This window comes from Fukomys damarensis, unplaced genomic scaffold (genome assembly GCF_012274545.1).
Source record: "Fukomys damarensis isolate Sample0158 unplaced genomic scaffold, DMR_v1.0_HiC HiC_scaffold_16, whole genome shotgun sequence".
NCBI lineage: Eukaryota > Metazoa > Chordata > Mammalia > Rodentia > Bathyergidae > Fukomys > Fukomys damarensis.
In genome coordinates, this window is record NW_022900928.1 from 67,005,958 (window position 1) to 67,026,482 (window position 20,525).

Genomic DNA, 20,525 nt, shown 5'->3' on the forward strand with positions numbered 1-20,525 from the left:
CCCTAAGGGGCGGGCCCGACTCTGCCCCGAGCTGCTTCGAAGAACGCCGCCCGAGCACGCCCGAGCTGCCCATCCAGCCCCCGGTTTGGGAAGGCAGAGGGGGCAGTGACAGGTGTCCTGAGGTCGGGATGACTGGCCAGGGCAGCAGCGACGAGCTGGCCCGTATGCCTAGCGTCGTCGCAACAGCAGCACCCACCCCGCTCAGCTCTGCCAGCCCTTGTCGCCTTGGGGAACCTCCTGGCTGAGGAGTAACGGACAAGTCCTCGTTGTCCCCGGTGGGGGCTGCCCATTCAAGCTCCTCTGCCCTACCACAGAGAAATCGGGGCGGGCCTTGGTCGCCTCTCAAACTGATTGCTCCGCTGCAGCTGCCGCCGGCCTGGCACTGCCCCCAGCCTCCTCCTCCTGGCAGCTCTGGGAAGGAACATGCGCCAGGTCCCACAGACCCAGAGGTACCTGCAGGGGGAGTGGAGACGGTGCCGTCTGGGCTGTCGTTCTCTGCCAAGTCAAGCAAGTCTGCCTTGGCCTAGAAAAGGGAGGGAGAGGGCAGGATCTACAGGCCCAGGGTATTCACATTTGTCCAAGCTTAAGCGTGAGAATTCTGTTCTTCCCCTCTTCACTCCTTGAGCCTGGTCTGGGACTCAGTTTCCACCTACCTGAATAAAGAAAAGAGAAGAGAGAGTCCATGGATGCAGGGTTCCAGCTTGACTCCAGAAGTCCCTTGCTCAATCGTGATGCACAAAGGGACCCTGCAGCACTATTGTCCCCAAGGTCCTTCCTGGGGTCCCACTGGCTAGGGTTCAGCAGGTGGAATAGGGCTCCATGGAGGAGTCAGATCTGGCTGCCACTGTCAGGCATCTGCGCCTGAGCTGCTTTGCCACAGGGCAAGGTGTAAGGAGCCTTCCTCAAATGCCAACCTCTCCCTGGGTCTTCCGGCCTCTTGATGCAACTGAAGAGGGTGGCTCTTGCCTCACAGAGACCCCAGTAACCTGGCTTTGTGAGAGGGGCCCTGTCTGCTGGAACTCCTCCCCCAAGAAGGGTTGGATAGAACTTGGATTTGGGGTACAGATCTGTCACCCCATCGGCAGCCATCCTGCTGGCTGGGGGAGGAGCAAAGTGAGGCTGCAGAGCTCCAGATGGCTGGGTGACTTGAGAGAATGCTCTGATGCCCAGTAGATGACTGGCAAACCAGATCAGCTTTGTCTTTCAGCCTTCTGACCCCTCCTCCCTGTCCATTAGTCTCTAGCCAGAGGCCAAACTGGCCAGACCAGGACCCTGGAGCCTGAGGGGAGAGAGCAAGAGCAGGACCCTGGCTCCCTGCTCCAGGGTGGATGTACAGCTCTGGCTCAGAGCCTGGAGCAGACTGGAATGGATGAACATGTTTGCCTGCGGGGCAGAAGCACGAATGGCTGAAGGATGCTATTTGCCCTGGCAGGCCAGGAGCTGGGCATGGAGCAGCTCCTCGGCCCCACCCCCTCCTTTTCACTTAACACCATTAACTAATCATTTTCTTCTCCGGTGGCCTGAAAACAAAGTCAGCTAACCACCAAGGACAGTCAGTTCTTAATTCTTCTTCCGCCCTTAGGAGAGTAAAGCCAGGTGTGGGGGTTGGAGGAGCCTCTGCAGGGAAAGGGAAATTAGATTAGAGGCCAGGATGACAGTCTCTCTCCTGCTTGGTCCCAGCAAACAAGCACAAAGACTGTCCTTTAAGACAGCCAGTAGCCTAGAGTTGGGATACGGTGGGTATGCAAGGTCAGGAGACAGAGTTTAGGGATGGTTTCCTAAGGAGAATACTTTGGGAAAAGTTTTCAATTAGCAATAATCACGCCTCGGATAAACCTCATTGGCTACGATACTGCCACTGCACAAAGCTTAAGGAGAATACTTTGGGATTCCAAACCAAAGTGGGGTCAGGACCCTGGAGAGGATTCATGGGGGACCAGAAAAGGGAAGGACAGGAGTGAAGACAGGCAGCAGAGCAGGAGGTGGCAGATATGGTTCTCAGCTCCCTTAAAACACCAGAGGATTGAGCTCGAGGGCAGTAGCAGGAAAGAGAAGGTGGCAGCAGCAGAACTCCCAGCAAGCAGGGATTGAGACTAAGCAGCAGGGAGATGAAGATAATGGGCAGAGATGGGCCTGGCACCTGGCAGACACTCAAGCACCTGGCCTGGGTGGGAGCAGCCTTGCCCAGATGTAGGCCAAGGCCGGATGACAGGCCTCTGGGGGCAGAGTTCTAATCCTCTGCCTCATTTCCCTCCGGAGGTGGGGGCCAGACTGCTGCTTTCCTCTACCCACGTGGGAAACCCATACTGCTAGGGAAAAGACCCTCCTGTTGGAATGCCCTGTGTGTCTCTGGTAGGTCTGACCACAGGAGGAGTAACTGAGGCTGTGTGTGGTCCTGGTCTGGCCCCTGGATGCGTATAGCTCTCCACCAGCATAAATGGGGAAGATGGCAGTAAAAGGACAAGGACAGGGAAGGACTAGACCCCACGAGTTTCCCTCAACTCTTAGAGGACACCTTCTGGCGCAGGGGCCATACCAGGAGGATGTAAGAATGGCGGCTGGGCTGAGAAAGAGGAAGGAAGCTGAGAAAGACATGTTTGCAGCTGCAGAGAAGACGATGGAGTGGGGTGGGGGGTGGCCCAGCAATCTTGGCAACTATGGAGTCTGGGGAACCCCCTAGTCTGACCAGAAAATAGGACCCAGTCTGGGTCTCTTTGGAAGGGAAGTTAAGAGACTTCTCCAGAGTGAGGGTCTGATGGGAAGGAGATTGTTCTAAGGAGTGAAAACAGGGTGGGAGGAGGGGGGGCCGTTGCTGCTGAGAACATCCTAGGGCCAGGAAACAGGATACTGGAGGGCTGGGTGGAAGATGAGGGGGAAGAGATTGAATGAGGGGAAGCAGCCCCGCTCTTGGCTCGCGACACAGTCTCACCCATGTCCTTGCACCTGACCCAGGGCAGAAGGAAGGAGGTTCAGTCAGTGACACTGGTGCCTCCCCGACACCATGGGAGAGGTGGAGGGCGGCTTGGGGGGGATGGGCTATTTTTAAACTTGGAAAAACCGTGAGTGAGTTCATCCCCACCCTGGAGGCTGCAAAGGCCCCATTGTGCAGGGGTCTGGAGAAGGGGGAGCAGGGAGTGGTGGCACAAAGGCCAGGCTTATGCTAGAGCAGGCAGGGGGAGCACAGGCTGGGGGAGGGGCGGCGGCCCAGCTGGCCTAGTGAACTCCAGGTCGGACTAGGCTGGGCTTGTTGGGCTGACGCTGGGGGTGGGGGTCCACGGACAAATCTCAGCTGGCCTAGTGAACTCCAGGTCGGACTAGGCTGGGCTTGTTGGGCTGACGCTGGGGGTGGGGTTCCACCCGCACAAATCCCCCCGTTGGGGAGCTGGGGTCTCTGGCATCCGGTGGCGCGTCCTGGGGAAGGGGCTGATGGTGGGATTCCTCCGCCTGGCTTTCCCAGGAACTGCAGGGTCTGTTCCCAGGCTCCCAGCATTCCGGGGACTCCCCTGGGAGCTGCTGGCCTCTCCTCTCGGCCCCTTCCCTGCCAGAGAGTGATGAGAGAGCAGGAGAAAGAGGATGTGGGTGCATGGGGTCTTTTCCTGGGGGCTTGGGGCACCACGGGAGGGCAGCAGCTGTTAAAGGATCACAGCCCTCCCATCTTAGCCCCCAGCCCCAGGACTGGCCCTCTTGTTCCCGTAACCCAAGGAGTCAGGCAGCGCACCTGCCTGAGTCCGCGCTTCGCGCCTAGCGCCTGCACCAGGTTTCGGGAGCGGAACTTTCCTCTGGCGCCCGGCTACTCCCGGAGACCCGAGCTCTTCTCCGCCAGCTCCGCCTAGCTGAGGCCGGGGGAGGCGGGGCATCCGGCCGCGCGCATCAACCCAAACATTACCATAAATGCTCAGGCTGCCTCTGCGGGCTCGGGCGGGGGACCTTGGGGCTCTCCGGAAGCCCAGAATCTGGTCTCCACGCCTTTCCCAACTTGGCCTCTACAGTGATTCACTCTGTCCTTTCCGGTCGCCCTCTCTGCAAAAGTGGGGTGGGGGTGGGGTGGCGCTAGCGAGAGAACCGAGGCTGCGTGGGGAGTCCGGGGGCTGGTTCCCGGGTGGGCAGTGTGGCTGTGACCGTGGTCAGGGCATAGTAAGACCCTCCAGGCAGGAATTCAGGATCGCTGCAGGGGTCACCCGGTCTCTGCGGAACCCACCTGGGGCAGCGGTGATTTCCTGGGTCTCAGTAATCTGTGGCCTCAGGGTCCCTAATTCCCTTTCTACTTCCCAGTCCCCAACTACATTTGGAGAATGGAGATGGTGGAAGCAGGGAAGAACGCTGAGAATTGACATTTCTCCCTTTCAGGGACCTTCACATCCGGTCCCCAAAATAACCACCACCCAGGGAGGGGAATGTCTCCAGAGGAACATTCTGTTTAAATTTGACTTTGAGCTGTCCCTGAAGGAAGGCCAGCTGGCCTAGTGTGGGGAGCCTGTGGGAACCCGGGAGTGCCTTGTTCTGGGTCTGCAGGTCCCTCTCCTCTGGGAAGAAGCCTCATGGATTTCCTCTGCCCTTAGCTTTGAGCAGACCAGGAAGGAGCCTGAACTCCTCTGGAGTGGGGAGGTGTAGAGGCCAGAGTGATGTAGGAGAAGGTATAACTCCCAACCTGCTAGATTTCAATCTGCTGAGTTCACATTCCCTGAAATCAAAGAATGAACTATAAGGAACCAGAGGTTTAGCGTAGCAAAGATTTACTGAGCGATAGCTCTTGAGAGACAGGAGGGGGCCCAAAGTGGGTTGCCACAGTCCACTTCTCTGAGTTTTTTTTTTTTTTTTTTTTGGTAGTGGGATCAAACACGAGTCCTTGTGCTTTCGAGCGGGCGGCAGAACCACTGAGCTAAATCCCCGGCCCCCACTGAGAATGTTTTATATAACAAAATCACAAGGTTGAGTACAAAATCACAATTCCAGTACTCTGGGAGGCCCAGGAAGGAGTACCATGGACCAATAATTATATTTCAACATCTTTAGCTATCAGGGAGATGCAAATCAAAACTCCACTGAGATTCCATCTCATCCCAGTCAGAATGGTTATCACTGATGTGGATATCAACAATATGGATGAAACTATGACCAACTAATAAGATTACAAGTATAGCTGCTTAGGTAATAGTGATCCAGTAGGGAAGAGGGGTTCGTAGCAAGGGTACATGAAAAGAACAAAGGCATTTTTGGGAAGGAATAAGTTCAGAGGTTCTGGTTAACTATCTGGGTGAGTAATATCTAGCTAGACTTTATTGGACCAGGTGGTACCAATTAAAGCATAATCTCAAATTATTGCCTATCTCTTCGGGAGTCATGCAGGCCTGGCCATTCCATCTTTATCTTGAGGCCTGGCCTTTGACAGGTGTACCTCCAGCTACACTTTCTGGTATGTTCTCATCTCCCCCAATGACTCTCTTGAGGGCCTAGCCCGGTCTGACTGCCTACAATATTTCTACCTAATTTAGCTGTCTATAATTAAAGGAAAGAAGGGGGAAAAGGAGAACTAAGGCTTGCTCCTCCTGCACCCCATACCTGCCAGTTGGGTGTCAAGGGAATTTGAGAAGTGGAGAGGATCCAGGATGTAGACCCAACTGGAGCCAGGTCAGATGATGGCTCCGTCCCTTCAGGAGCCTGGCCTCACATGACACACTACAAAGGGACTGGAGGCTTTGAGACAGCCTTCGTCCATGATTAGCTGGTCCCTGGCAAGCAACCAGACAAGGACTATTCAGAGGGCCCATGACAGTGCTCTGACCAAGGCAAGGGACAAGAAGCCACACATCTCGTATTTGCAACAGTGCTTTATGACTTAGAGCTTTCACTTAAGAGTAATTTCCCTGACCAATGTTTATTTTTACAACAACAAAACAAGGAAATTGAAACACAAGTACATGATCTGCACAGCAAAGGAAACAACCAGTTGAGAGGAGAGCCAGCCCACAGAATGGAGATCAGATGGCAGCACACATCTGTGATTCCAGCACTCTGGAAGGCCGAGGCAGGAGTACCATGGGCCAATAATTATATTTTAACATCTCTAGCTATCAGAGAAACGCAAAACTCCACTGAGATTCCATCTCACCCTAGTCAGAATGGTTATCATCAAGAACACAATGGGCCAGGGATTTAGCTCAGTGGTTCCTCTGCCTGCCTCCCAAGCACAAGGACCCAAGTTTGATCCCCAGTACCAAAAAAAAAAAAAAAAAAAAAAATAAAAAAAAAAAAAAAAAAAAAAATAAAAAAAAAAAAAAAAAAAAAAATAAAAAAAAAAAAAAAAAAAAAAATAAAAAAAAAAAAAAAAAAAAAAATAAAAAAAAAAAAAAAAAAAAAAATAAAAAAAAAAAAAAAAAAAAAAATAAAAAAAAAAAAAAAAAAAAAAATAAAAAAAAAAAAAAAAAAAAAAATAAAAAAAAAAAAAAAAAAAAAAATAAAAAAAAAAAAAAAAAAAAAAATAAAAAAAAAAAAAAAAAAAAAAATAAAAAAAAAAAAAAAAAAAAAAATAAAAAAAAAAAAAAAAAAAAAAATAAAAAAAAAAAAAAAAAAAAAAAAAAAAAAAAATCAAAAAAACAAAAAATAATTAATGCTAGCTAGAATGTGACACTGTTGGTGAGAATGTTAGTACAGCCACAATGTAAATCAGTATGGAGGTTTCTCAAAAAACTAAAAGTAGAAGTGCCTTATAACCCAGCTCTATCACTCCTAGGTATGCACCCAAAAGAATTAAAGGCATAGTGTGCGCATACTATAAGGATACTGTTATGGTTCAGATCTAAACTGTCCTTCAGCCTGGCATCGTGGTGGATGCATGTAATTCTAGCACTCTAGGAGGCTGAAGCAGGAGGATCACAAGTTCGAGCCCAGCCAGGGCAACTTAGTGACATAGCAAGATTCTGTCTCAAAATAAAAATTTTTAGGGCAAAGCACTTTCCGGTCCCCCTTCTGTCTCTCTTAGAAGCTTTCTTTCTCTCAATAAAATTTTCCTACCCTTAAAACAAATTTTTAAAAAAGGGATGGGGATGTGACTCAGTGCAAATGTCCCAGTACTGCCAAATCAGTCAGTCCTGAAAAAGTCTCAAGTGCTCAGAAGATGGACTTTTGGAAGGTGATTGGATCAAGAGGATTAATCCACTGATGAGATCAAAATTGGGTGGTGTTATAGTCAGGGTTTTGAAAGGGAATACATTTAATATAGGACGCATAATTTATAGGGTTATTTCATAATAGTCACCCTAAAAGTCAAGTGCAGAGGAGTGAAAGAGATCTAGTTGAACACTAGAGACCCAAAGAATCCAGTCTAAGGCCTGGATCCCACAGCAATGTTCTGCACAAATCCAGCTGAAGGCATTGTTCTCCGCGAGTCTAGCCAGTGGCCTAGAGCCCATGGCAATAACTCATGCTTGTCTGTATCGAGAATTTGCACCAGGAAGGCCCAAAGGCCATGGTGGAAGCCAGAAAACCTGCCCTGGTGGGGTGAAGGATCTGTGCCACCAGGCTGAGGGATCTATACTGGAGCCAGGCAGTGATGCTTATGGTGAGGATCAGAGCTCCCTTGACAGAACAGCAGCCATTCCCAGTGACAGCGAGGCCCTGAGTTCTTCTTCTGAGAACAGTCCAGTTCAAACCTGGAAAACCAACTGCAGCAAGCTTCTCCTAGAAAATCAACAGCTCTCAGTCTTCCCCTTTAGTTCTGTTTTATGCTGTTGGCAACAGCCCTCAGGTGGGTCTTCCATGCCCAAACAATGAGGATTCAGTTCAGCTGGATGTCACAAGGTAACCTTTAGTTAATCCACCACAGGTGGCATTGCTGGGAGGCGGGACCTACTTGAAGGGAGTGGTCCCTGACCCCTTCCTCTCTTTCCTTCCCCTTCTGTTTCCTGGCTGACATGAGGTGAGGTGAGCAGCTTTCTTCCCTAATGATGTTTCTGCCATAGCAGAGCCTAAAACAATGGAAACAGTTAACCATGGACTGAAACCTCTGAAACTGAGCCAGAATAAACCTTTCCTCCTCTAACATGTTTTTCTCAGTTATTTAGTCGCAGTAATGAAAAAATTTCAATTTTTGAAATGCGTTTAATTGCACGCTATGTAAAATTTACAACTTTATCTTATTTTATTTTTGTGTTTTTGAGGCAGGGACTTGCTGTGTAGGCTGTCCTTAAATTCGCTGTGTAGCCCAAGCTGGCCTTGATCTCACAGTGACATTCCTCTTGCCTCAGCCTCTGGAGTGCTGGGATTACAGGCATGTGCCACCATGCCCGAGTATTTGCAGAATTTTTAAATCACCCAAGGAACTAATCTTTGAAGGAGTAGTGATCTAGCTCCAAATCCTGTGCATGATATCTTGCAGTATAGACAGGAAGTACATCAGGAACTCAGAAGAGGAAGAACCAGTGGAGACCTGGGGTTTCTACTGACCAGGAGAGTCTTTCTAGGAATGTGCAGGCTCCAGTGAAAGACAGGTTTAGACTAGAGAGGAGTGAAGAATGCTCATTCCAGGTAGGGGAAACGCACAAGCAGAGTGGCAGGGAAGGAAGCAGAAGACGGAGTCCATCCAACAACAGGTGCAGAAACTCTGCATGGGAAGTCTCAGAGCAGCCATCTGGCTAGAAAACTTGTCTTGAAATTGTACTCATGTAACAAGCCCTCTGCCTTCATTTCTGTTACCTGTTTACTTGGAAGCCTTGGGGGAAGTTTTGGGTATACCACTAAGCCTTGGTGCCACCTGATATGAACAGTCGATACTGGATGGAGAACTAGAACTAGCACTCAGTGGCTAACTAGAAATTCAAGGTAGAAGGTGCCTGCATTGGGGAACTTGGGCAGATGAGTTCCGGTTAGGTTATGGGGAGATAGTTTCGATCTTAAGATAGGTTAGACAATGGGGAGCCACCGCAGATTCTTGAACAATGGTAAAATGATGTGATGACATTGGCATTTAGGTTTACAGTCGTCTCCTCGTTTCTTCTTGGCCTGAGAGCGCCCCCTGGTGCTCCTGATTTGAATCACCCCTCATTTTCCTCGGTGAGAGGGTGGTAAATCTGCAGGATTGTTGAAATGCTGGACCCGGACTCGGATGCCGCTCCACTTCATTCTGAGTCAGGACAGCACTGCAGCAGAACTAGCGGTTACAGGCAGAGAAAGGTGGAGGGTGAGGGCGGCTATTGTAGTGGTTCCCTTCTCTGTGACCCGTATGCCGCTTGTGCTTTGGAATATAGCACAGTAAAGTAAATTAAAAGGTTGGGTGGGGGGTGACGGGACACCGCCCAGGTGTTTGGGAGACTTTCACTGTTGCGGTGGGGACAGGAAAGTAGAACCCAGCGTGCTAGGGTACCGATAGAACAGTTACTCGACCCAGCCCACGGTAGTCAGTGGCTTCCCTGGAAGACGGACCGAGCTTCCAGCTAAGGGACGAAGGCGCGATAGGGAAGCTGGCAGGAGAAGAAGGGGGTCAGTGCGGGATGGGGCTTGGTTAGGGAAGATTTGTAAACCGCGATCCATTATTAACAGCAACAGGGCGCGTGTGAATGGTTTTAAGCAAGGGAAGAATCCCCAGCCAGTTAAAATCCACTAGGAGCTCAGGCCCCAGAGGAACAGAATCCAAGGCCCTACTTTCTAAGATTCCATTTCATCCTAGGTCTCACCTCTGCCCTGGATAATAGACACCAGAGACCTCCAATCCCTCTGAGGAGGTTCCTTCCTACACACAGCGGGGCCTTCTTCCAACCTGAGTCACCCATAGTGATCAAGATCCTTTTCTTGGCAGCTTTTTCTCCTTCCTATGTTCAACCTGAGGGAGACAGAACACACCGCCAAGGCCTCTAAAAACATCTCTTGCATCAGCTCCACCCAGGGAAGTACTACATGTACAGTAAAAGAATTATTGGCCACTTGTACTTCTAAGCAGTATCTGTTCATTTCAGTTGCCTATTTTTGATTGGGTCCTTTATTTGGGAGGAGTCCACGTTTTTGGAGTTCTTCATATATTCGAGATATTTTATTAATCCTTTTTGAGGAGTAGCTGGTAAAAAAATTTTTTTCCCATTCTGTAGCTTGTCTTTTTTTCATTCTCTTGGCCATTTCCTTTGCTGTGAAGAAGATTGTAATGTGACATCTTATTTGTCCATTCTTGAGGCTTTTGTTTTGAAACAGGATCTCGTTATAAGGTTCATGCTTGCTTTGAACTCACTATGTAGCCCAGGCTGTTCTCAATTCACAACAATCTTCCTGCCTCAGCTTTCTGGGTCCGAAGATTATAGGTGTGCACCACCATGCTTAACTTTGAATTATTTCTCATGCTGTTACGGTTCTGATCAGAAAGTTCTTGCTTATGTCTGTGTTCTACCTATTTTATCTTCCAGCAGATTGTTTATGATTTAATTATTTAGATTTTTGATTCATTTTGATTTTAGCTGAGTACATGGTGACAGATATGGGTCTAGGTTTAATCTACACATGTAAAGCCAATTTTCCCAACATTGTAAAATTCTTTCTTTCTTGTTTATTTGAGAGAGGGTCTCACTATGTAGTGCAGGCTGACCTTGAACTCACTGCATAACCCAGGATCGCCTAGGATTCTTCCACCCTCAGTCTCACAAGTCCAGGGACTACAGGTCTGCATCACCATGCTTGACTCAAAATTCTTGGCTTTTAAATTTTATTTTATTTTTTGGTTTTTTGGAGACAGGGTCTCACTATGTAGTTGAGACTGACCTGGAACTCACCATATAGCCCAGGCTGGTCTGGAACTCACAGCGATCCTCCTGCCTCACCCTTCTGAGGGCTGAGATTACAGGCATGCGCTACCACACCCAGCTCAAAATTCTTAATTATTTTGATATCATAAAAACATTGCCCATAATGCACATTCTCTTTCTTTTTTTTAGTAATATATTTATTGGTACATTTTAGTTATACATTCATCATAGGGAATCTGTACCAATACATATCTTCCTTCTCTTTTCTACCATTCCCCACTCCTTATATACAAAAGCTTTGTTTCCATTTTTTTCTTTGATTTTCTCTCTCTCTCTTTTTTTTTTGGTCCCTTCTTTCCTTTCCCTCTACCCCCTCACTTGTTCTCATTCTCATTTGAACATTTTCTTTCCATTTCCCAGTGTCCGTTGTACATTTTAGCCCTTATTTCTACTTTTGGTCGCTCACATCAGAGAAACAATGTAGTATTTAGACATGTGTATTCAATTTACTTCACTTAAAGAGTGTGGTCTCAAGGTGCATCCATTTAGCTAGAAATGTCTCAAGTCCATCCTTCTTTATGGCAGAGTAGTACTCCATTGTTTAGAAAACCACATCTTCTTTATTCATCAGTTGATGGGCATTTGGGCTGTCTCTAAGGTTTAGCTATTACAAATTGTGTTGCTATAAACATGGGTGTGCATATATCTCTGTGGTATGTTTTTAATTCTTTCAGGAAGATATCAAGAAGGGGAATAGCTGGGTTGAATGGAACCTCTAGTTTTAATTTTTTAAAGGAATCTCCACATTGATTTCCACAGTGATTGCACCAGTCTACACTCCCACCAGCAGTGGAGAAGGGTTCCTTTTTTCTCCACAGTCCCTCCAGCATTTGTTACTGGTAGATTCCTTTCTTTCTTTTTGGTACCAGGATTGAACTTGGGTCCTTGTGCTTGTGAGGCAAGCCCCGGAATCACTGAGCTGAATCCCTGGCCCTAGGTTTCTTAATAATAGCCATTTTTTTTCTGGAGTGAGATGGAATCTGTGTTGTTTTGATTCGCATTTCACGAATTACCAGTGATATTTTTTTTCACATATTTATTTGCCATTTCCACCTCTTCATTTGAGAAGTGTCTATTCATTTCAAAAGCCCGTTTTGGAAATGGGTCTTTAAATGTGGGGGAGGGCTGATTTTTTTTTTTGAGTTCTTTATATATTCTAGATAATAGTCCTTTGTCTGAGGAACAGCAGGCAAAACTTTTTTTTCCCCACATTACGGGTTTTCTCTTCACTCGACTGGTGGTTTCTTTTGCTGTGCAAAAGCTTTTTAATAAGATGAGATCCCAGTTGTTGATTCTTGGTACTATTTCCTGTGCGATGGGGTTTTGGTCATAAAGTTTTTGATTATACCAATGTCTTTGAGAGTTCTAACTATTTTATCTCCCAGCAGATTAAGTGTTTCTGTTTTAATATTTAGATCTTTGATCCATTTCAAGTTTAGTTTAGTGCATGGTGAAAGATATGGGTCTAGTTTTAATCTTTGGCATGTGGAAAGCCAGTTTTTCCAGCACCATTTATTAAAGAGGCTTTCTTCAGTGAAGGTATTTGGCTCCTTTGTCAAAGATGAGGTGGCTGAGTATGCCTGGAGTTGTTTCTGCATCCTTTAATCTACTCCATTGATCCTCAGGTCTTTTTTATTTATTTATTTATTTTGCCAGTAGTATGCTATTCTTATCATAGTAGCTTTGTAGTATAATTTCAAGTCAGGAATTGTGATACTCCCTGTCTTGCCTTTGTTGACCGGAACTGCCTTTGCTATTCTAGGTCTCTTCTGGTTCCAAACAAACTTTAGGATTGTTTTCTCTCTCTCTCTCTTTTTTTTTTTTTATACTGGTGATCGAACTCAGGACCTTGTACTTGCAAGGCAGACATGGTACCACTGAGCTATTTTGGTCCTATTTTCTCTAATTTTGTGAAATATGCTGTTGGAATTTTTAAAATCAGGAATGCATTAAATCTGTATTAACAATTTTTGAATTATAGTCATTTTCACTATATTGGTTCTTTCTACCCACAAACAAGGGGAATTTTTTCATTTTCTGATATCGTCTTTGAGCTTCTTTTTCAGAGTACTGTCATTTTCCATGTAGAGGTCTCTTACTTCCTTCATTAGATTGATTCCTAGGTATTTCACTTTTGGGGATGCCATTATGAAAGGTGTTGGTTTTCTAATTTCTCTTTCAGTGAGTTTGTTATTCATATATGGGAAGGCTGTTGATTTTTAAATGATGACTTTGAATCCAGCTACAGTTGAATTTGGTTATTAAATCTAGAAGTCTTTTTATGGAGCTTTTGGGGTTTTCTGTGTAAAGTATCATGTTATCCACAAATAATGATAATTTAACTTCTTCCTTTCCTATCTGTATTCTTCTTATTTCTTTCTCTTGTGTAATTTCTCTGGCTAATATTTCCAGAACTATATTGAATAAGAGTGGTGACAGTGGACATCCTTGTCTTGCTCCTGATTTTAGAGTGAAAGATTTCACCATTTAGTATGGTGTTGGCTGTGGTTTGTCATAGATGGCTTTTATCAGATTAAGACCTTCTACCCAAATTTTATAAAGACCTTCTACTCCAATTTTCTGTAGGGTTTTTATTTTATCATTAATGAGTGTTGGACCTTGTCAAACACTTTTTCTGCATCTATTTAGAGGATCATATGATTTTTGTGCCTTGGTTCTGTTAATATAGTGTATCACATTTATTGATTTGTATGTGTTGAACCATCTTTTCATCCCTGGGAAGAATCCTTCTGGTCATGGTGTAGAGCCTTCTTGATGATTTGCTGCATTCTCTTTTCCAGTATCATATTGAGGATTTTTGCATGTGTGTTCACTAGGGAGATTGGCTTGTTGTTCTCTTTTTTGGTTGGATCCTTCTCTGGCTTTGGTATCAGGGTAATGCTTCCTTCCAGGAATGAGTTTGGGAGTGGTGCTTTCCTTTCGTTTTCATTAAAGAGTTTGAGAAGTAAGGGCATTAGGTTTTCTCTAAATTTCTCATAGAATTCAGCAGTGAAAACTTCAGGCCATGGACTTTTTTGGTTGTAGTTTTTAAAATGACATCTTCAATTTCATTGACTGATACTGGTTTATTTATAATTTATCTATCTATCTATCTATCTATCTATAGATAGATGTATATATATTACTTATTTATTTTTTTTGTACCAGGAATTGAATTCAGGTCCTTGCGCTTGTGAGGCAGGCAGCAGAACCACTGAGCTAAATTCCTGGCCCCTAGAATTTTCCTCTTACAAAGATGAAGTGACCTTCTTTGTCTCTCTTAATTATTTCACATTCAAACATTTGTTTTTCTTTTCTTCTTTTTTCCTACTGGGGATTGAACTTGGGACCTTGTGCTTGGGAGGCGGGCAGTGGAACCACTGAGCTAAATCCCCAGCTTCTCTTAATTATTTTTGGCACAAAATCCATTTTGTCTGCGAATGGAATAGCTATCTCTGCCTTTTTGCATGGGGTATTGTTTTCCATCCTTTGACTTGTAGTCTATGAATTTCTTTTTTTTTTTTGGTACTGGGGATTGAACTTGGGTCCTTGTGCTTGCAGGTCAGCATCTGGAACCACTCAGTGAAATCCCCGGCCCTATGAATTTCTTTTTTAATTAAATGTGTTTCCTGAATGTAGAATATTGTTGGATTTGGTTCTTGATCCATTCTGGCAATCTGTTTCTTTTGATTGGTGAATTGAGACCATTAACATTGATGGTTATAACTAATATGTATTTACTTAACCCTGTCATATTATTTTCCTGTTATTGGCTTCCTTGTTTCCTCTTTTGTTTAATTTCTTGCCTTGCCTGGTAGATTCATTCTGTTGGATTTAATGGAGTTTTAATCCTTGTTTTGTTTTTCTAGCATATCCTTCAGAGCATTTTGGAGTGCTGGTTTGGTGTTCATAAATTTCCTCAGGTGTTCTTTGTCATGGAACTATCTTATTTCTCCATCAATTTTGAAAAATAGTTTTGTGGGGTATAGCAATCTGGGTTGGAGGTTGTTTTCCTTTAAGGCTTGAAATACTTCACTCCAAGCTCTCCTTAACTTGAGTGTTTATGTTGAGAAGTTTGCTGTGATTCTGATGGACTTTCCTTTATAGATGATTTGTTTCTTTTCTCTAACAGCTTTTAATATTCTCCTCTTATGTTGAGTTTCTGGAATCTTGACTATTACATGCCTTGGTGAATATATTTTTTATTATTGCTAATTGGAGGTGTATATGCCTCTCTTATCTGTATGTCAAATTCTTTTTTCATACTTGGGAAATTTTCTTCCACTACTTCTGTGAATAGGTTTTTTTAAAAAAGTGTCATTTTCACTATCTCCTGCTTTTTAATTGACTCCAATCAACTTTGTTATTCTTATTTGCATCATCTATCAGATGTCAGATTGATTTTTTTGTGGTCCCTTTCTATTTTTTTTCATTAAGTGTATTGATACATGTTAGGGGTCCTTTGCTATTTTAAAGAAATCTTTCTTTTCATGATGGCTAACCACAATCCTATCTTCTATATCTGATATTCTGTCCTCAGTTGGCTTATGTATACTTTCACTGTATGTATATTTTATATATACTTTATATATATATATTTATATTTTATGTATACTTTTCACTGCTGTGTATACTTTCACTGGAATTTTAAATCTCCTGGTTATTTGTTTGAATCTGTTTCATGGATCCCATTTCTTTCCTATGGTGGTTGTTCATGGTTTCCATAATTTTCCTGAGCTCCTTTATTTTTAAAAAAAATATGTATTGCTCTAGAGTCACTAACCCTGTCATTTATTATGGTCACCATCTCTGTAGTTATCTGGGAAATTATTTCTGCTTTGATTTTTTTCAAGATCCTTATTAATTCACTTTCTTTCTTCTACTATTACCATTTCAGAGAGTCCAGGTGGGTGTGGGTGGTTTTTGTTTTGTTTTGTTTTTTGAGACAGGGTCTCACTGTGTAATTGAGACTGACCTGGAACCCACTATGTAGCCCAGGCTGGTCTCGAACTCACAGTGATCCTCCTGCTTCAGCCTCCTGAGTGCTGGGATTACAGGCGTGCGCCATCATGCCTGGCTAGGTGGGTAGTTTTTAAATTGTTCCACCTCATTGCCCACTTGGTGAGCATTTGCCTTTGGTGAGCTGAAAGTCTGGGGGGGGTTGTCTTATTTAAGTGTCTTCACATTTTCTAGTTTTTTCTTTTTTTTTAGTTTAATTCCTGGGTTGATGCTTGTAAATTGTTTATGGTGAGTAGTTTTATTGCTTGTATTCAGAACTCTTAGGAAATGACTACTTTTTTTTTTTTTTTTTTTTTTTTTTTTTTTTGTACTGGGGATTGAACTCAAGACCTTACACTTGTAAGGCAGGCATGGTGCCACTGAGCTAAATTCTTCACCTTAGAAAATGACTACTTCTCAGAGATGTCTTCCAGGTATAGCTGGCTCTTGTGTTTTGAGACTGCATTATTGTTTTTTTTTTGGATAGGGTCTTGCTATACAATTCAGGCTGGCCTTGAACTCAATGTGTAGCCTAGGCTGGCCTCAAACTCATAGAAATCCTCCTGCCTCAGCCTCCTCAGTGCTGGAACTAGAGGCATGCACCACCACACTTGGCTAGCGTTTTGAGTCTGTTGCAGAATCCTACATCTTCAATTTTTTGGGGATGAGAAGTTTCTGCTTATTTGGCCCAGCATCTGGTTCTTTGGCACTGGTGTATAGTATTTTTAAAGACCTTTAGGCAATCTCAGTCTTGGTATACCAGGAAGAACAACTTATTAGCACAATTCTGTCACTGTATCTAAAGTAGTACAACCAACAATCATAATAGCATCAAACACAGCTTAGAAAATGACAAACTGTGGTAACTATTAATTTACTACTTTTAACCATATGAACTAAATTTGTGGTTGTATAACAAAATCTACAATAAACCAGGAAATTGTATGCAATAAATAAACACTCAATATGGCAATTTTACCCTTAGGGGAAAAACTTAAAATAGGTTGGAGGGAAAAATAGAGAAATAGAAGAAATGAAAAAGATTAGAAACAAGGCTGGAGGACAAAGGAAGATCAGGTAAACTTTGAGAAACTGCTGAAGAATACGGGGGGAAAGAGGGAAGTAAGAAATAAAAACCAGAACAGAATAGAACAACAACAAAAAACTAGAAACCATGTTCATACTCCTATAAAAACAAGAACAATCAGTCAAAGCCAAAACAAAATAAGAACAAAAGCAGAAAAGAGTAAAAAGGAAAGAAAGAAAGAAAAAAAAAGAAATGGAAAAAAAGTCCAATTCAAGACATGTTTCTGATGTCACTGGTAAACCAATGTGAGCAGATGAGTCCATATCTGAGGTGATTAATCCTATCAAGCCAGCTGTACCTTTATGGTGGGATACTCGATAATCTCAGTAAGTTCCCCTGAAATTCAGGCTGGTTTCTGTCTATGAGGCTCGAACTGGATTTGTTGAGCCTGCAACAATCTGTGTCCCTCCTGAAGGCTTGAACTCTGCTCCCTGACCTCCTGCCAGTTTGAACTTGGCACCCTCACTGTGACACTAGAAGCCACTGGATGGAGCCAGCCTGTATCTGTTTTGAGTTCTGAGCTCAGTTGGCCCCTTTCCAAGATGGCTACCTGCCAATTGCCCTCTCCTTGGTGACATCTCAACCTGAACAACTCACCAGCCACTGCAGTCTGCTGTGTCCACTGCTCCATTCCACTTGTGTGTTTCTCTGTGGAGGCCTTTGAGGTTTACAGTAGTCGCTGTGCACCTGCATGTTCAACCCATCCGTCCCATGATGTGAGTCTGTGCTCTGGGAGAAGGCGCCACCTGGTATCTTCCTCTTTTTCCTTGAAATCTCTATCTTTTTTCTCCGCTGGACTTCAGTTCTTGCTTCTGATCCTTCCTAGGTCTGGGGACCTACTTCCCTCCTCCTCATGCTGCTATATTCCAGTGTCAGGACACTGAATCTTGGAGAGGCTCTTTCTCTGTTGCTCACCACTCCACCATCTTCCCAGAAGTCTTTCATCAATTCTCTGTTATATCACCCTTGGCAAGCTACAAAAGCTCTCTGGGCCTCAGATTCTTCATCTGTAAAGTGGGAATGTTGGTGCTTTCTTTCCCTACTTTATGGGTGGTTGTGAGGATTAATGAGTATGTGCCCCTTATTTAGAACACATCTGCTTTTTTTTTTTTTTTTTTTTGGTACCAGGGATTGAACTCAGGACTTTGCGCTTGCAAGGCAGGCGCTGGAACCACTGAGCTAAATCCCTGGCCCTACATCTTCTTATTTCTGAGCCCAAAGCTCTTTGTTATTGTCAGTGGCCATCCACAATGTCAGATGAAGAAGAATCCAGAGGATCTCTCTGCACACTGGAGACTGAAGGATTTAGTTGAAGGTCTAGAGCTCACTGCAGTGTCCTGTGTGAGTTTGTATCTACATTCTTTTTCTTGTAATGCCAAATTAATTAATTTTTCCTGTGTGTATTGTTTGGATTTTTAAAATATTAATTTCAGGGCCTAGGGATTTAGCTCAGTGGTTTTGCCGCCTGCCTGGCAAGCGCAAGGTCCCAAGTTGAATCCCTGGTATAAAAAAGCAATATTTCCTATACTTACAACCCAGAATCCAGATGAGTTGAAAACATATCTGCACCAATGTGCACAAATGCTTATAACAACTATCTTAGTCACATTCCTCATTGCTGGGATAAAATACTGGACACCCACTACCTAAGGGAGTAGTAGTTTATTTTGGCTCATGTTTCAGTCTGTGGTCAGAAGGCTCCAACGCAGGATGGCATGGCAGAGGTTATGGTGGTGGAAAAGCTGCTCATCTCATGGTGCTGGTGAAGAAGCCAGCAGAAAGGGAGGAGCCAGGGAGGGAGACACACCCTTTCAGGCCATTGCCTCCAGGACCCCCTTCTCCTGACCAGGTCCCACCACTTAACAGCACATCCATGATCCAATCACCTCACCAAAGTTCTCCTATGATTATATGAGGCTTGGAGCTGGGGGGGTAGTGTCTAGATATAAATCATAACAGAAACTTTATTCATAATTGTCTAAATTTGGAAGCAACCAGGATGTCTTTAAGTAAATGAATGGCTAACTAAATTGTACATCCCACAATGGAATATTATTCAGCAGAAAAAAGAGCTATTAAGCCATGAATGGATGTGGAAGAAAAATTCTTGCTATGTGAAAGAAGCCTATCTGAAAAGGCTGTGTACTGTGTTACCTAACTACATGAGATCTGGAAGAGGCACAACTATGGGAGGAAACCCTCAGGGGTTGCCAGAAGTTTGAGAGGCGAGTGGGATGGAGACAGTGAGATGTCTTGTGTAACACTGTAATAGTACATATTTGTACATGTCAGCACACACACACATCAAAACCTACACAGTGAATGACATGGGTTTGGGGTGCAGCTCAGTGGTAGAGCATTCACCTAACATGCAGGAGGCCCTGGGCTCCATCCTCAGAACTGAAAAATAAGTAAATTAAGTTTTTTTTTTTTTTTTTTTTTTTTATTTTTTTTTTTTTTTTTGAGACAGGGTCTCACTATGTAGTTCAGGTTGGTCTTGAACTTATTTTGTAGTCCAAGCTGGTCTCAAACTTGTGATCGTTCTGCCTCAGCCTCCCAAGTGCTGGGATTTTAGTCGTGTGCCACCATGCCTGGAAAAGTAAGTAAATTAAAAAGTACAACATAAAGGAACCCTAATGTAAACTAGGGACTTCAGTTAATGTATCAATATTGACTCATCATAACATTTAAAAAAATAAAATAATCAAACTTTTTTTTTTTGAGATGTGGACCTTGCTATGTTGCCCAGACTGGTCTCAAAATCCTCAGTTCAAGCTATCCTCCTGCCTCAGCCTTTGGGGTAGTTCCAGCTTTTGGGCAGTATTGTACCCAGCTTATTACACTTTTGAAAAAAAAAAATTCTTTTCCTCCCACCATGCAAGGGGTATTAAATCTAGGACCAACACAATGAGCCACATATCTGCCATTTTAATTTTTTATTTGAACAGGGTCTGGCTAAGTCACTAAGTTGCTGAAGCCGGACTCAAACTTGGCATTCTTCTTGCTTATGAGCAAAGTTTGGAATGGCAATTTGGGAGTCTTGTAACATTGCTTTGCATGTGAACTGCTTGGGAGGTGGCGTGTCTTGGTTTCTGTAATCCCAAACCCTGCAGGCGCGCAATAAATGATAGGATAATTAAATGAAAAGAGGACGAGGCAGCAGGTCTGAGTGGGATGTGGAGACAGCACCATCTTAGCCCCCAGCCTAGAGACGGAGGCCTTCGAGCTGAGCCGAACAAACTCATTTTCCACCGCCAGAAAAACAGAACAACCCATAAACTTAGTGGCTTCCGAGATATGCTCTGTTTTAGGGGGCGAAACCAGGTGGTAGTATCTGACCCTGTCCGTCAACAGACCAATCACCGCTTCCAAGGGGCGGAGATTTCAATAAATTTCACTTTGGAAGTACATCTGTTAGGGCGCCGTTCAAACGGGCCAATGAGAGCTCGAGCTGCCTGTATTTACTCCTCAACGATTGGCCAGAGGTCGTTGTTCCTCTCCGCCTTGTCCCACCTCTTGTCCCACCTCTTCGCACACAAGATGGCGGCGCCCGGAGGAGTGGAGGCTGCGTTTGGGGTCTTCTGAAGCTGGTTCCCTCTGTCGCTCCCTCTTTGGGCGTCTAGCGCCGCGAACAGGAGGACGGGGGCCGGGCGGGGACA

At 44.5% G+C, this 20,525-nt stretch overlaps 1 protein-coding gene and 1 pseudogene across 1 annotated transcript in view; both read right to left on the reverse strand.

The window, feature by feature from the left end:
• The window catches only part of Mcam (melanoma cell adhesion molecule), a 13,328-nt gene extending 9,471 nt beyond the window's left edge, over positions 1 to 3,857 (reverse strand). Inside the window, exons 1-3 of the mRNA XM_033763950.1 lie at positions 3,719 to 3,857; positions 3,339 to 3,538; positions 21 to 523 (exon numbers count right to left, since the gene is read on the reverse strand). Of these exons, the coding sequence (XP_033619841.1) occupies positions 21 to 523; positions 3,339 to 3,538; positions 3,719 to 3,857 (842 nt within the window). The remainder of the gene's footprint in view (positions 1 to 20; positions 524 to 3,338; positions 3,539 to 3,718) is intronic.
• On the reverse strand, positions 1,667 to 1,870 carry LOC117286391 (annotated as a pseudogene).
• Positions 3,858 to 20,525: the final 16,668 nt, after the last annotated feature.